General features: G+C 33.6%; 1 protein-coding gene across 4 annotated transcripts in view; it reads left to right on the top strand.

Annotated features, from left to right (window-relative positions):
- The first annotated feature begins 4302 nt into the window (after positions 1-4302).
- The window catches only part of LOC127794934 (uncharacterized), an 81407-nt gene continuing 67493 nt past the window's right edge, over positions 4303-18216 (top strand). For 3 of the 4 annotated variants that reach the window (XM_052326259.1, XM_052326260.1, XM_052326262.1), the window contains exons 1-7: positions 4303-4773; positions 4884-4958; positions 5044-5091; positions 5223-5332; positions 15350-15429; positions 16859-16974; positions 17394-17492. In XM_052326259.1, the coding sequence (XP_052182219.1) occupies positions 4648-4773; positions 4884-4958; positions 5044-5091; positions 5223-5332; positions 15350-15429; positions 16859-16974; positions 17394-17492 (654 nt within the window). In that variant the 5' untranslated portion in view covers positions 4303-4647. Of the gene's footprint in view, positions 4774-4883; positions 4959-5043; positions 5092-5222; positions 5333-8474; positions 16975-17393; positions 17493-18216 lie in introns of those variants that run through there. The other variant, XR_008021719.1, reaches the window with a different exon arrangement.

The raw sequence follows: 18216 nt of genomic DNA on the forward strand, positions 1-18216 counted from the left end.
ATATTTGTTGCCTTTCAGAGCAGCGACAGGTTGGTATGGGATTTGGGTGCCAAGTGTCTTGTGTGGGCCTCAAGAACCGGTATGTGCTTTTATTATGCTATACTATTATGTTATACCGTCTCATGGCTTGTGTGTACTTGGGGGTTAGTGTTCTGGGGAAGTTTTCTGGTTCTATGGAGCCTTTAGCCTTTCTTTTCTTATACTTGCTGAGTCTCTCGACTCACTTTGCTTTCTATCATTTCAGGTAGTGGCAGCGTGGGCCATGGGCAAGGGAGTCAACTTCTAGCGGCAGAGTCGGTATAGTGTACAGGCAGTCTCGTCAGTCCCTATCAACTCTGATGTCTGAGTAGGATTTACTCTATTATTTTGTATTGTGCCATATCTTTTCTCGAGTCTCGTGTATGTCGGCACAGGAGTCTATGTTTATTTATTTATTATGTGACGGCTGTGCTAGCGGGGTACTCGTAGTGCATGCATGTGTTTAGTTTCGCTTTCGTTGTTTTTATTTTTTGTGTATGCATGCTAGGGTGATTTTTGTCTTGTGCTTCATTCTTTCTCTTTTCGTAAGTGCTCCCGTTCGGATAGTTCGAGTGGTTGGGGATATCCAGGTGGGGGTGCTTACAAGTATAGTCTGTCGATTAGGACCGGACATGCATTAGTTTCAAGAAGTCTTAGATTTAGCCACTATATAGTCGGTGTTGATTCTATGTTCGAATTCTATCATTAGGTTTTGTGATTTAATCCCTTTACAAAAATTTTGGGATTAAGTTACGGGCCATTGGGTAAGGAATTTCAATTTTTGATTTAAAGAATTGTCTAGAGACAGGAAAACTATTTTAATATAAAAATGTATTTCAAAGACTTAAAAAATGCTGGTGGCTGTAGTTTAGTGGTAAGAATTTCACGTTGTGGTCCTGGAGACCTGGGCTCGAATCCCCGCAGCCACACGACCAATTGAGCTTGACCTCGCCTTTAATGAAGGCCAACTACTTCAAAATTTGACGTTCAATTACTTTCTGTGTGGTAGATTTTCAAAATTTGACTTTCAATTACTTTCTGTGTGGTAGATTGCATGGAAACGAAAAATATTTCATATAGAAATGCGTCTCTTTCAGGTAACAGATGGTAAGACACTCTACCTGTCTCTTTCAATTTCATCTAATTTTGAATATTTTTAATTTTGTGAGTAGGTGGAGTCTCTCTTTAATTCTCAATATTCCAGCTTCTCTATCCGTCTCTTTCAATTCCATCTAATTTTGTGAGTAGGTGGAGTGTCTCTTTAATTTTCAATATTGAGAAAAAAGTAACAGATGCTAAAAAAGTTCACATATACTTGAAAGAGATAGGTATCTTTCAATATTGAGGAAAAAGTAATAGATGGTAAGAAAATTCACATGCACTTGAAAGAGACTCAGAAAAAAAGTAACAGATGGTAAGAAAGTTCACATGCACTTGAAAGAGATGGGTATGTTTCAATATTGAGGAAAAAAAAACACATGATAAGAAAGTTTACATTCACTTGAAAGATATAAGTATTAGAGAGACACTTCACCTACTCACAAAATTAGAAATGCTTAAATTAGATAGACTTGAAAGAGAAGCATGGTATTACCAAGCCCGGCCCCCAAGGAAATGGGGCCCCAAAATTGATAATTTTTCTTTTTAATATTTTGAGATACAAAATTATTAATTCTATTTTATAATAGTTTTCTTCGAATTTATATTTTGTTTATTTTGTTATTTTATTTAAAGGAGAAGGTCCCCAACTTCTCAAGTCTACAAATTATTTTTCAATATTAGGTAATGTATAATGAGATATCATTTAGATGAGCAAACCCCTAACTTTTTAAATCTATGCATCATTTTTCAATGTTAGGCAATGAATAATGAAATGTAAACTAGTAACATAACAAATATATTATATGAAGTGGTATTAATTTAAGTGGATAATTTGATAAAATGATTCTTTGAACGACAAAAATTTTGTCTAGAGAATCTGCATTGATTTGGACATTAAAAAAAAATAAAAGAAAATCAGTAAATTTTTAATTTGCAGGACCTATCTATAAACTCTTTATATTTTTTTGTTTATTCAATTTTTATGTTTTCATATCTTTTTTTCTTGTTTATATTATTAATTGAAAAATATTTACTTTTTAGATTTGAATACACAAATTTAATTAGCAATTTTATATCTCAATAAATAAATAAAATAAAAATAAAATAATTTTTAATATTTATTTATATTATTAAAATGCCACTAAATTAAGTGTTGCCTAGGGCCACAAATATTGTTAAAACGGCATTACATCACCCATCTGCCAATAAAAATGTTCAAATCAGATTGGTCGCATTGAGTGAAGGGTATTTTAAAATTTTAAAACCTATTCACAAATAGTTAAAGCAATAGTAAGAATTGACTTAAAAGAAACAAAGATCAAAAGTGAAAATGATTGTTAGCATAAGACAAATAATTCTTATTTAATTAAATTTTAGTTTTTAATCTCTTAAGTAAAATAAAATTTCTCATAATAGAAAGTCAAATTAATTTTAAATGGTTAAGTAGATATGAAACAATGAGTACATAACTAATTAAGATTATTAAGAATGGAGAACTGTTTTAGCCAATTGAACTCCATAATCTCACTTACAGAGGAAAAAAAAAAAAAAAAACTCCATAATCTCAAAGTTAAGAATATAACCCTTTTCATAAGATTTCTCATTGTGTGCCTAACCGAAAAAGCGTGCCTAACCAAAAAAAAGAAAATAACTTGTCTCATTTTTATTATTAAGATGAGTTATAGTATGTGTGTACACATACACAGAGTATAAGATATTGAGGAAAATTTGACAGATAGTAAGGAAGTTCACATGGACTTGAAAGAGATGGCATTAAAGAGACACTCACAAAATTATAAATGTTCAAAATTAGATGGACTTGAAAGAGAAGCAGGGTATTACATCACCCATCTATTAATAGAAACGTTCAAATCAGATTGCTCAGCATTGAGAATGCTCATTTCTCAATAACTTGATATTTAATTCAATAAAAATTTATTTATTAAGATAAATGAGTCAAAGTGAGATCTAATTTTAAAATTAAATTTATAAATAAATTAAATTTGAATTTAAAAAAATTTGACTCATTAGTTCACGATCTCTGACTCGATTAGAGTTCACAAATAAATCTAATTAAAAGTTTGATAATAATTTATTTATAAATATATTAATAAATTTATTTATATTTTTATAAATAATATTATTAAATATATATTAGACTCTCGACTATTTTTAATCTTAATAATAAAACTAATAATAATATATATATTATATACATATTGACAGTCAAAGGAAAGAACAATTTATCCCCCATTTTAATCTATCTCTGCACTCTCAATGTCTCTTTTTATTATTTTATATTTATTTTTTTGATAAATAAATTAATTAAAAGAGTCTGACAAGGCTAGTAGTCATGTGTTGTAGGATAGGCTTTATCAAAATTATTTTACTCCTTATTATAGTATAGTCAATTTTATTATTATATACTTAATTTAAAATACATGTATTTTTTAAAACTTAAATTTTAACAAATTATTAAAACTTATTTACCTAAATATTATTTTTATGTTGATTGGGTTAGGGGAAATTGAAATTTAGAGAGAATTGTTGTTCCCATTCATCCTCCGGAAGCCTTTATAAATATAATATATATATATATTATAATATTATTATTATCACATAAAAAAATAATAATAATCGTGTGTAAATCTAATTTCCAACGTCCCCTATGGTCATTTTTTTTACGTGTCAAGTTTGAAATTAAAATTTTAAAAGAAACAAGAGGACAAGGACGTTGTAGCAAGTGCGTCATTACTCCTGCATGCAAACTGCATATTGAAACAACAGGTCCAAAACGGCAAATTGAAATGTATAATAATATTATATAATTATATATTAACATAATTATATATAATATATTGTATATTATATATTTGCTGCCTTGTTCTCAATTTTTTTAAATATATAATATAATATATTATATTATTATTAACATAATTATTATAAAAAAAGAAAGACAATAATTTTTAACATTTCCGTCTTTTTCTTATTTTGTTAAATAAATTTAATTTAAAATTAAAATTTTAAAAAAGAGTACCAGAGATGCCAAGCTACTGCACTGCAGCAGGTTTCTTGTTTTGTCAAATAAATTCAATTTAAAATTAAAATTTTCCTAAAATTATTGATAGATGGCAAGCTACTGCAGCAAGCAAGCGTTTCCTAAAATTTTGAAAAGGACAAGAGATAGTGGCAAGCTACTGCAGCGGGCTCATCAATGCACCTGCAAATTGCAAATTAAATTTGGGAAGCAAGCCCTTTCTGCCGCTAACACACGCACACAGAGCCACTCACTGCCCAACCCTCTCTTCCCTCTTTCCCTCTCAGACTCCATCTCTGCCCAGCCGCTCTCTCTCCCTCTCTTTCTCTCTCTCGCAGTCACCCACGCCATTGCTGCCCCCCCTGTCGCCCCACCGGCAGCCGCTCAATCGCCGTCGCCCGCCACCGCACAGCCTTCGCCACAGCCATATTCGCCAACGGCTGCTCCTCCATCACTGTCGTTCGTGCTTCCTCTGTCGCCGCCGATCTTCCATGGCCGTGCTTGCCGTCATCGCTGGCGGTGCTTCCAGATCTCACGGCCTGCGAACGTCGCACCGTCGCTGCCGTGCTCCGCCGCCGCCGCTTACTTCAAACGCGACCATGGAATATATATATTCTGTGTGTGTATATATATGTATTGTGTGTGTGTATATATATGTTTTCTGTGTTGAAATGTTATGGCATCAAATCGTTATTGCTTCTTATGGTTCCATTTACTGATCCTATAGGAACTGTTAGCTCAAGAAAAGGCAGAGGCTTCCGCATCAATTAATCAGGAGGTTGATCTTGATGAATTGATGGATGTAAGTTGAATTTTGCATCTTCAAATTAAGATTTTCACTTATCTATGTGCATCCAAATTGCTTTACTAGGTTTGGGTCATATTAGGATCCTGAGCTGGAAAAATTGCACGCTGAAAGGATTGCCACTCTTAAGGTTAGGATTTTTCATTCTTTTTCCATATGAAAAGTTAGATATTTTTAGTCTTACTAATTTCACCTTCATTCGGTTTGTTATTTAAGTTTGGAAACATCGCTGAGTTGGAAAATTTTGATTGTTTGATTTAGTTGACTAGAAAGAAACTGAAAAGAGACAAACATTGGAGAACCGAGGACATGGAGAGTACAGAGAGATTACTGAAGGGCATTTCTTCGGTGAAGTCACTGGGAGTGAAAAAGTAATATGTCACTTCTACCATTGGGAATTCTATCGGTGCAAGTAATTTCTTCACACTTCCCCCTTCTGTTTGCACATTGCTCAAGGTTATTGTAATCAAACATATTAATCTATAGTATCTTCGAAAATATATATATATACATATATATGGTTCATGGTCCTTGAAATTATGTTGTAGCTTCTAGTATCTAGAATTATTTTTCTAGTTATCCACTGTTCCACTGGTTTATCAAACCGAATTTGGTGTTTTAGTTTTTTTGTGCTCCAGAAAGTAATTAAAAATTTTAATTACGATTTTGGAATTCCTTCCTGATAGAATCTAGTTCTAAAAAATTCAAGAGTTCTATAACTAACATTTGTTTTTTGCCTGAAGTTTTCAAGATGATACCATAAGATCCGTGTTCACTTATCTTGCATTTGCGTAATTCTTGGTAGCTTATCTATATATTTATGCTACTTCATGCTAAGAGTCTGTCCCTTTTGCATAGATATAGTTTCTATCCTTCTAGCATGTGGATTACTACTAAATTTAAAACTTAGTGGCTCCTGAATTTAAAACTTAGACCAAGTAATATTTTCCCAAAAAATAATATTCTTCTCATTTTACAACATATTATCCAATTCCCTTGAGTCTTTATTTTGATCGTTTTCTACTATCTATCTCATGCGCTCTTTTCTTTAAGTTTTATTCTCTAAATAGCTCCACCCCCTTGTTTGATTTGTTTTTCTTGTATTATTACTTTGCATTTCATATATAATTTGTGTATGTGGAAAGTGGTAACATGGCCTTAGGGATGTGAGAAAAAGAAATAATAAAGAAAAGTGGTGTATTTTTCTTGTATTATTACTTTGCAATTCATATATAATTAGTTTCAGGATTACTTAGTTTCTTCTTGATCTTTGCAAGTAAGTGTTCTTGGCCAAAAAATATTCATAATCTAGATTTTTTTTTCCTGAAATTTTTATTGTTTTTTATGCAACTTCATGAAGGTAAAGTTAAATTCAATGAGAATTTTTTATTTTTTAAAATTTTTTGTTGTTAGAATATTTTCTTTAACTTTTTAATAAATTAATTAATTATTTTTGATAAAATAATTATTTTAATTATTTATTTATTTTTTAATTTTTTTTATATTTTTAGCGATCGAAATTTTTGTTACTAAATCGATTTTTAAATTTTTTAATAAAATATTTTATTTATTTATTTATTTATTTTTATATGTTTTAGCTATGAAAATTTTCGTCAATAAATAATTTTTAATTTTTTTTTAATTTTTTAAGAAAATAATTATTTTAATTTTAATTTTTTTATTTTCAATATGTTTAGCGAGAGAAATTTCTGTTGCTAAATTTTAAAAAAATTACAGTTTTAGCGATAAAAATATTTCTAACATTAAATTTTAAAAATTACATTTAGTGACTGAAATATTTCAGTCGCTAAATTGGCGACGGATCCGTCGTTAAAATAATTTAGCGATAGTGACTTTTGCGACGGACAAAATCCATTGCTAATCCGTTGTTAAATTGATTTAGCGACGGATTTTTGGATTTAGCGATGAAATATTTTCGTCGCTAGAACTTAAAATTCTTGTAGTGCATATGGATTGCATTGTTATGGTCCATTGTAAGGTATGAGACTTGTCCCACATTGGAAGTTTAGACTTTTGGTGTAAGGTTTATAATCTTTTAGGCACCTTTCCCTTAACAACTAGTTTTTGAGGATGAGTTCTATTCGAGAGTTATTACAATGGTATCAAAGCCAACCCCATGGCTCTCAGTGCAAGCGAGTGGTGACGAAGGTGACATCGGCATTGCAGTGTTCGCCTGAGACTAACAGAGACTAGTGCACAGCCTGTCGTCGTGGGCGTTGGGTTGCAGAGCGTGGTGGTATGTGATGGTCCATTGTAAGGTATGAGACTTGTCCCACATTGGATGTTCAGACTTCTAGTGTGGGATTTATAATCTCTTAGGCACCATCTCCTTAACAACTAGATTTTAGGGGTGAGTTCTATCCGAGAGTTGTAACATGCATTGGTTACATTTATAGTATAAATTGAGCCAATTATTCTTCATTTAGAGGCTTAAATTCGTCAAAATCTCACAATTTAACATCATCTAACAAGCAAACTGCTTTGAAGATTACTAGGCAATCTGATTACATTTGGACATTGCACTCAGAGGTTCATGATAATCCACGTAAATTAAACAAGAAGTGTTTCGTAAATGTATAATAAATGAAAGATAAGTCTAGCAAGAAATCGACCAGAACATATGAAATCGTATATACAATGGTCGTAATATTCTCAACGATTATTGAGGATATAATTTAGTAATTGAAGTCTCGTTGATCGATGCATGAATAGAAGTACCTTTCGAATTGCTAGACTCAGTTGCTCCAAGTTCTGAAGGAATTGGAAGAGTATGAGAGAAGCTGTTGAGCATAAAGACTATGTAACCCATTGTTGGCTTGTCAGCTACATAGTCTTGAATGCATAACAATCCTATATGGATGTTTCTCATTATTTCGTTCATCGAACTTGAACCGGACCTTAACACGGGATCTATCAGATTTAAAATTATTTCGTTTTGTCAACTCTTCCAAACCTGCAAGCATTCAAGATTTTCTATAAGCTCTTACATCTCGAAAATGGTGATTGTTAACCTTCCATCGATATTCATACTTACATAGCTTAATAGGCCATCTTCGTTCTCGCCATTTTGAAAACAAGTGATTTTTCAATCACTAACAATCTCTAAAACTAATAGCTGAAACTATAAATATCTGACTTTATTGAAAATTGTCCATGCCTTGCATACTCTGGAGACATGTATTTGCTGCAGTGTTTAAAGTATTAATGTGATTAATAGAATAATTAGTAAAAAATAAAGTAATACCCAAAACATAATATTTTTAGAAATCAACAATAGATATGGATTAAAGTAATAAAGTGGAGATGGAGTTAAAATTTTAGTAGGTCCCTATAATTTTGCTTGTATACCCTTGAGTTTCATACATCATAAATAATCTTGTCATGCTAAAATCTGATATTTTGGGGTTCATCTCAACATCTAACAAAATATTACTAGTTTTCAAATCACGGTGAACAATTCTAAGCCTTGAATCTTCATGGAGGTATAAAAGTCCTCGAGCAATGTCTCTTATGATTTTGTAACGCCTTCCCCAATCCAAATTGTCATGGTTGACAAGATCTATAGAATTATTCACCTATAGAGTTGAAATATAGCTTGAAATAGATTAAGATAATTTTCGTTGGCAAAAAGTTGATAACAAAAAAAAATCTTCTATGAACATTCACTATGGAAACCATACCAAATAAGAAGTGATCCAGCCTTGAGTTAATCACGAACTCGTAGAGAATGAGCATTTCTCTATCTTACAAACAAAATTCAAGAAACCTAACTAAATTCCAATGTTGAAGCTTGGTCACTAGCGTAACCTCGTTCTTAAATTCTATTTCTCCTTGTCTAGAATTCAAAGAGAGTCTCTTCACTGCTATTTCTTGTCCATTAGGAAGCTTACCTTGAAGATCAACACTAATATGATAAGTAGATCAATTGTCTTTGAAAGAGTTTTTAATAATAAGTAAAATCCTATAGAGTTTGAATCTTGAATTATCTTGTAAACTACTGTAAAACTGCTTGGACCAAGCTTATTGAAGTTATCTGTTGTAATGCAAAAAGTATTAAAGTCGTATTGCAAGGATTGCAAAACACTGATTTCATCTCTTAATGTACATTCATCTAGAGCTTCACAAACAAACCATAATAGGTTACCAGAATGTGCCAAAAAGGGAAATGAGAAATGTTCCTAAAACATATATTAGGCTTTTTTCGCTCTAGAGCCCTTCTATTTACTATAATCCTTGCAATACGACTTTAATACTTTTTTCATTATAACAGATAACTTCTGTAATACTAATAAGCTTGGTCGAGGTGATTTTGGAGTAGTTTACAAGGTAATTAAAGATTCAAACATTGCAGGATTTTACTTATTATCAAAACTCTTTCGAAGGCAATTGATCTGCTTGTCATTTTATATTATTGATCTTCAGGGTAAGCTTTCTAATGGACAAGAAATAGCAATGAAGAGACTCTCTTTGAATTCAAGACAAAGAGAAATAGAATTTAAGAACGAGGTTACGCTAGTGACCAAGCTTCAACATTGGAATTTAGTTAGGTTTCTTGAATTTTGTTTGTAAGATAGAGAAAGGCTCATTCTCTACGAGTTCGTGATTAACTCAAGGCTGGATCACTTCTTATTTGGTATGGTTTCCATAGTGAATGTTCATAGAAGATTTTTTTTTGTTATCAACTTTTTGCCAACGAAAATTATCTTAATCTATTTCAAACTATATTTCAACTCTATAGGTGAATAATTCTATAGATCTTGTCAACCATGACAATTTGGATTGGGGAAGGCGTTACAAAATCATAAGAGACATTGCTCGAGGACTTTTATACCTCTACGAAGATTCAAGGCTTAGAATTGTTCACCGTGATTTGAAAACTAGTAATATTTTGTTAGATGTTGAGATGAACCCCAAAATATCAGATTTTGGCATGACAAGATTATTTATGATGTATGAAACTCAAGGGTATACAAGCAAAATTATAGGGACCTACTAAAATTTTAACTCCATCTCCACTTTATTACTTTAATCCATATCTGTTGTTGATTTCTAAAAATATTATGTTTTGGGTATTACTTTATTTTTTACTAATTATTCTATTAATCACATTAATACTTTAAACACTGCAGCAAATACATGTCTCCAGAGTATGCAAGGCATGGACAATTTTCAATAAAGTCAGATATTTATAGTTTCAGCTATTAGTTTTAGAGATTGTTAGTGATTGAAAAATCACTTGTTTTCAAAATGGCGAGAACGAAGATGGCCTATTAAGCTATGTAAGTATGAATATCGATGGAAGGTTAACAATCACCATTTTCGAGATGTAAGAGCTTATAGAAAATCTTGAATGCTTGCAGGCTTGGAAGAGTTGACAAAACGAAATAATTTTAAATCTGATAGATCCCGTGTTAAGGTCCGGTTCAAGTTCGATGAACGAAATAATGAGAAACATCCATATAGGATTGTTATGCATTCAAGACTATGTAGCTGACAAGCCAACAATGGGTTACATAGTCTTTATGCTCAACAGCTTCTCTCATACTCTTCCAATTCCTTCAGAACTTGGAGCAACTGAGTCTAGCAATTCGAAAGGTACTTCTATTCATGCATCGATCAACGAGACTTCAATTACTAAATTATATCCTCAATAATCGTTGAGAATATTACGACCATTGTATGTACGATTTCATATGTTCTGGTCGATTTCTTGCTAGACTTATCTTTCATTTATTATATATCTTACGAAACACTTTTTATTTAGTTTATGTGAATTATAATGAAGCTCCAAAATACAATGTCCAAATGTGATCATATTGTCCGATAATTTTCAAAGCAATTTGCTTGTTGGATTGTAAAAATCTAAAAAAAAAATAATAATTAAAAAGAAAAATGAAATAATTAAAAAAAAGGAAAATATAAAAGGAAAAGGGGGAGGTGCACGGGTAGCCCCCCTCCAAAAATCGTCTCTCTCTTGAATTCTACTGGTTTCTTGAGATCCAATCGTCCGATCTTGCATCCGACTTCATTTTCACCGTTAAAGTGCCCCCAATCTACAAGGAGATAAGTGTTTTGGTATGATTTTTGGTGGTTTTTTCGTTGTTTCGCGAGATGTATGTATATAGGTGCGACTGGGTTTTTGGTCAGATGTTTAAACTCAGATCTACGGAGATCTGACCGTTGGATTTGGTTAGTTTTGGGGTATGTTGGTCGAAATAGTCGAGGGTCCCCCCCTATCGCCCCATCGGCAGCCACTCAATCCCCGTCGTCCCCCACCGCACAACTTTCGCTGCTTGCTTTCGCCACAACCATATTCGCCAACGGCTGCTCCGCCATCACCGTCGTTCGTGCTTCCTTTGTCGCCGCCGATCTTCCATGGCCGTGCTTACCGTCATCGCTGGTGGTGCTTCCAGATCTCACTTCCTGCGAACGTCGCACCATCGCGGCCGTGCTCTGCCGCCGCCGCTTACTTCAAGTGCGACCATGTTCCGCTGTCGACCGCCGTCGCTTGCCTGTTGGAGGAGAGAAAGCAAATGACCCAGAAACCAACAGTTTTTGTGTAAGCACCCTCGCTCGGATATCCCAACCACCCGGTCTATCCGAATGAAAGCGCTTACATAAGGGAAGAGAAATAAACACAAGACAAAAATGCCCTAGCATGCATACATAAAAAAAATACAACAGAAGCAAAACGATATACATGCACGCCCACAAGTACTCTGCTGGAACAGCGGTCAAGGAGTATATAAAAATATACAGACACCTGTGCCAACAAATAAAAGATACAAGAAACAACCCGGCGCAGTAAAAAATGAGAGACAGAACTCCTAACAAAACATCAGAGACAACGAGGGCAAGTTAAATGTACACCCTACCGACACGAATTGCTGCTAGGTGGAATGATCCTCGCCCTCAGCCTTCGCTTTACCCTTACTTGGAATGATGGAAAGTAAGGTGAGTCGCAAGACTCAGCAAGTTATAAGAAAGGGAAGGCTATAAATTAAACAGAAGATGAGATCACCCCTAACACAGTCCCGCACGTACACACAAGTCATGTGACGTAACAATACAACAATGTAGCATAATAAAAGCACATACCGGTCCTTGGGGCCCATATAAGACACCTGGCACCTAAGTTCCATACCAACCTGCCGCTGCCTTGAAAGGTAACATAGATCTCCAACAAACCTGCACGCGTTGTCCCGGATCGGTACTCCTGTCACTCGTATCCATGTCGGTACTCCCGACACCCGAGCCATAGGCTCCCTTGGAACGGTACTCCCCTCCGAGAACTAAATACTACTAGTAACCATGCAATGCACATAACAATGCAATGGCGTAGTGAGCATCAACGTGATACACTGGCGCCCATACATCCAGGCATCAAGCCATGTTTCGCTCATATAGTAAACCACACGCGATGCATATGCCCGTGCTGGATGCATCATAGTCAAGCTAAGATGTCCGTGACCAAGCATAACCAGATCATGAAAACCCCAACATGCAGCCCGTACCCATGTGCACACCAAAACATGCAACAAGAATAAAACGATACCAGTCATGCTACAATCACGTAATGGCAGAGCTAGTCAACAGTGCTTGGCACCGGTTAACGGTCAGTGGATAGGAGAGACCAGCCGGTGGCCTAAGATAGATCATACGACAGTCACTCTGTCACTGAACAACTGATCCTTGCCCCCACTGCACAATTGCTCTAGCCTATAAACAATAAAAAATCCATAATAATACTCGATCAGATAAGAACCTAGCCTCGGGTGAGTACGACATTATTCCCATAGGCTTGGGGGTGGCACAAACCCCCGTAGGCAACCAACGAATAAAATCATCGAGACCAGCTTAATAAATTAAATTTTAAAACAACCTGGTTAAAATTCCACAATTTATTAATAGCTGAAACAAACGAAGGGAGGTCAAATAAATTGACAACGAAAGAAACGTTGAGGAGGGCATAAAGACCTTGCCTTTACGAAGATATCCTTAGGCTTGTTTTGACCTAACGCAGTAAAAATTATATAAACTGTAACACCCAAATTATTTGCCAAAATTAACAAAATTGGACTCAAAACGAAATTCCGACCATACAGAATATTTATTACTAGCTTGTCTACATACTAGGCAAATTAAATCTTGAATTAAACTGGATTTAATCTGAATTTTCCACCCAAATCTCCCAATTTTTCTCCCGCGCGCACGCTGCTTTTCTCCCAATTTCTCTGGCTGTTCTGATGCAATTAAAAGCGCCCGAGTTGGGCTTAATTTGAAGCAAAAAGGAGCAGATGTGAGGGAGCCACGTGACAGCGCTGGAGCAGCTGCTGGGGAGGCCACCGCCTCACTGAAACGACATCGTTTCGGATGCCTTTGGCTGATTAAAATCAGCCAAATTTCCACAACCCCGCGCTCTCGCCCGCGGTTTCGAACCCGCGTTCGCTGCTTGGCCACCTTGCGCGCGACCGCTCGCGCCTGCACGCCACCTTCAACATATATACACCTTACATTATATTTAAGGTGACTTTTCGGCCCTTTCTAAAATTCGCACCAGTACCCTCCAACTTCCATTATTTACACCCCCCCCATTAATTAATTACACTAACGCCCGAAACTTCTAAAAATCCCACAATTTAATTTATTTCAATTTTTTTCTTATTCCAGAAATATTCTAAAATAACATAATTTATTATCCTAATTTCTTATTTTCTTAAAACATAAAAAATTATTATTTTTAACAACAAATTATGTTAATATTCCTTTTTAATTTTGATTAACACAATAACTCAATAATTAAATTAATTTGCTATTTATGGTCGCTACATTTCGTCTCTATCTTTCTCCAGTTTTTGCATATATATTTTGCTTATGGCTTTGTTTTTGATCTCCATATGCAGAGTCTAGGTGTGTTTTCGTCTATCCACATCTCTGATTGGAAGAGAGTGTTTCTAGGGTTCGAAGAAAAACAATCATGTATGTACGATTCAGCGATAGTTTTCGCATATTGGTTAATGGGTATATGGCGATTTGTGGATTTTGGCTTCTCCGTATGTTCCTCGCAGAATAGGTTACACGGAAAATAATTGGCTATAGTTATTTAGAGTCTATTTCTTCTCCACTGTGTAGGATGAGGCTGATGGCTCCAACGAATACAATGATTTCCAGTGAGGGTCTCTTAACACTAGAAGTAGCTTATTAGAGACTTGGAGATATTTGTTATGCAAATGGATATATTTCCCAGTGGGATCAATTTACTGCACAGATTGAGCCTATTGTTTCTACTGTACCTTACATGATTGCAAGGTCTGTTGAAACTTTATGAGAGAAAATTTTTGGAGGATGCAAACATCTCCCATTTATTGTGTGGTAACTGATGATTTGTCCCTTGCCGCGGTAACCATGAGCGTGATTGGCCTGGAACAGGTTCCTTTTATGAGAACAAGGATTCAGGAGGAGAATGTGGCGTGCTAGCTGAGACAATGTTCTATGTTCCTGCTGAGAATAGGGCTAAATTCTAGTATGAGAATATCGTGATAACAACCAGTTAAAATTATATGAATCTTTTTTGGGTTCATATGCATATACATAGGCATATGTTTTCATCTTTTAATTAGTTCAACAATCTTTAACTTTTAGCCTTCTACCACTTGCTAAGTTTCCTCTGAATTCTTCAATAATGATTTGTGAATTTTGTAGGAACAAGTAAAAGATCTTAAGATATTAGCACGAATATTCGTAAGCACTCTCACATAAATTTGTTGCGATCCAGATTATAAGTAAGCATTGTAGGATCAAATCACTAAAGCTTTGAAGTTCATAATATTAGACCAACTTAGATTTTGGACTCTGTGATAATGCGGCACTGTAGTGGAGGATAATTGTCAGTATGAGTATTTTATATCCATTTGTAACAATCTGTTGGGCTATTGAGGATAATTGTCACACTGCCAAAGGCATTTCATAATTGTCGATTTTTTTCCCATTTCGTTTTTCAATTCTGATTTGTGTTATTTGATTATGGTTGAATTCAGTTCATTCACTAACTTCATCTGACTGTTATTTCATGTGTCAACTCTAGATTTTTGGAATAAGCTAATTTTTTAATTACATGTAAAAATGGGACTAGAAGATTAGCTTATGGTATCTATCTGTTGCTAGGGTATGGAATTATATGAGGAATGCATATTTGTCCCTTAATAGATTTCTGTAAATGTCCAAGTTGCTTCCACAATCATCGATTTCTTTTTATGATACAGGCCACCTATTTTTTGTTTTTGTTTTCGATCAATGAGAGTTAAAGTTTCCAGGAAAATAAAAATAATAATAGCACAATCAATCATAGTGGTGCTCTATATATGTAGTTTGTATTTTCCATGGGATTGCCTGCCAACAGGAGGAACCTGGTGTCGGTGGTGGCCACTGCAAAAATCGGGAAGGGAAGGTACGGACGACCCTAAATTTTGTTAATTAATTATTGGACTAAGTCTCCATACTGTACCATACCATGCTATACATGGTTCTTTTTCTTTCTTTTGTGGCTGTCTTTTTGAATTTTCTCCCTCTCAGATTTTGTTGCTAATACTGTTTGCTTAGATGTAATTAATTGTATTATTATATCTTCAAAAAGGAAACTTCTTGGAACTTTTCAAATTATTTATTTATTTTTTTAAAATTTGATTATGCAAGTTCTAATTTCTGAGTAAATAAACTTAATTACTCAAAAAGAGGATCTCCAAACATCCTAATCAAATTGGCATGCATGCTCATGGGGGTTGAGAATAGACTTTAATTATTTGCATGCTCGAGGATGACAATTAACATTCAAGTGGTTAATTATATATATAGTAATTACATTACATGCTGTGTGGGTACAACTGCCTTAATTTGCTTCTCCTTGATAAGGAATATGCCCTGAAAGCTACACTACTCCCATTTAGAACAGGAACAGGCATGCCAATATACCATGCCATTGCCATTCATTAACGTGGCTGCAACTTTAAGTTAACTCGGGTTTGGGTTAGATGATGATGATGATGATGATGTGTAGTTTTCAGGTGTTGGTAATGAAGAAGATCTATTATTCACTCCAAACCTTCAAGACTCAGTGCCCCTTCTGAATAATAAATAAATATGTTCTTTATTTGATGCATAGAATAGGTGGTGTTAAAAAGGAGCGCAATTTAACTTATAGGTTGTTTCAGGAGTTCAGAGGATTTCAATGTTTACATGGCTTGAATTTTGTATGGATGAACTCAGATCTAACTCTCTGCTGATTGGATCTGAATTTTTGATATGTGAAATTGTCATTAATGCATATATTTTATCTTCTAGATTTGTAGTTTGTTTTAGGAGTTCAGAAGAATCTAACGTTTACAGTCTTGAATTTTGTGTCATTGTATGGATGGGTGCAGATTTCGTTTTGATGATTTAGTGTCTTTTTCTTCTGCCTCCCAACTCAAGCCGTTGGTTAATAATTTTAATAAGTCGGAGTCTGCTCTTGATTATTCTCAAGGTTACCTTCCCCCATTTTCTAGGGTTTCTTTTTCTTCGTCTATGATTGATCGTTATTTACTCTATTTTCAATCAGATTCATTTTATTTTTTGATTCAAGCTTATTGTTGAGTCATGTCAATTGTTTGATAAGATTATTCTCTCTTTTTTGTTGCCGGGTGGAGGAGGTTTAGTATTTAAATTTTTAAAAAAAATGAAATAATACCCAATGACTGATTGTTTCCTTATGAATGGGATTGTAGTTTTCGTGGGCATTGTATAATCTTTTTCTTTTTGTTTTTTTAGTTTTTGTCAGTTTTGGTTTTTGTATGTGATGTGCCCTATGTTGATGAGATGAGATTATGTTGTTGATGATGCAGAAGAAGATGTGCATTTGGGTGTTGCACATCAGATGTACAAGGCTGGAAATTATAAACAAGCTCTGGAGCACTGCAATGCTGTTTATGAGAGCAACCCACTGCATTTATATTATCAGGTCTCTTAACCTTCTACATTTTTAATTAGTTTCAAAAACCTAATTTCCTCTTTTCATGGTGTTGCCTAAGTTCTAGAAAGTGATCAGCTTCTTTTCTTCAGTTTCTTTTCTATCTTTTTACGCAATGCTCTTTCTTAATATTTCACTTAGTTTGCTCGGACAACAGTTTCTAATGTAATTTATTGTTCATTCAATAATGAAGAAGGATAAATGAAAACTTATATGTGCAAGCCACTATGTGGACATATGTCTATGTATGGAGAGAGGGAGAGGGAGGGTTCAGTAGAGAACTAATTTTAACACACAACTACTTCTTATATATAGATTCTTTGAGAGTATAATATTTTATTCATTCCTATCCTGAGATTAAATTGACAATTTTTTGGTATCTGAATATTGATGTTTTTCTTCTGTTTTAGCTACGTGATTTCGAAATGTGCATTGCTAAAAATGAGGAAGCACTTCGAATTGAGCCACACTTTGGAGAGTGCTATGGAAACATCGCAAATGCTTGGAAGGTAGTGTTATACCTGATATAAGTGCTATTATGTTCCGTACAAATAGGCTCCGTACCAAATTTATTGCTTTTATATTTTGATTTATAATATTGGTGAACATTATAAATCTTATATATTTGTTTCTTATTTGAGTTTTATAGAGCATTTTAACATAATACATATAAATTATAATTGTATTTTAATCTTAATATATTATTTATACCGTGTCTTTAGGCACATGTATACGCTAGTTATATTATATTAAAAATAAAATAAAATATATTTATTATATATATATATATATTTATTATCTTCTACCAAAGTTTTTGCAAATATATAATATATATTATATGTTTGCTGCAACGTTTGTAGATATATAATATATATATATTTTATTATGTTATTATTAATATAATTATTATAAGAAGAAGGCAGTAAAACACTGCCTTCTTTTTGAAATTGTAATTTTAGCATCCATTTATACATTGTTCAATTTGCCTAATTATATATTTATATTTATTTTATTGTATGTAATTATTTCATGATGGGTTTGTGATTTGCTAGGTAAAAGTTTTGAGTTGAATAATTAAATTTCAAAATTTGTTTAATAATATTATTTTAATTTAATATAGTATATTTGTATCTCTTGATAATAATAGCAAAATTTATTTTTTTTTTGTATTGTATAAACGTTGTGAGATCAACAAAAATAATCAATCAAAGTTGAAGTATAATCATGTAATGG

Source organism: Diospyros lotus, chromosome 2 (assembly GCF_014633365.1).
Source record: "Diospyros lotus cultivar Yz01 chromosome 2, ASM1463336v1, whole genome shotgun sequence".
In the NCBI taxonomy this organism is placed as follows: Eukaryota; Viridiplantae; Streptophyta; class Magnoliopsida; order Ericales; family Ebenaceae; genus Diospyros; species Diospyros lotus.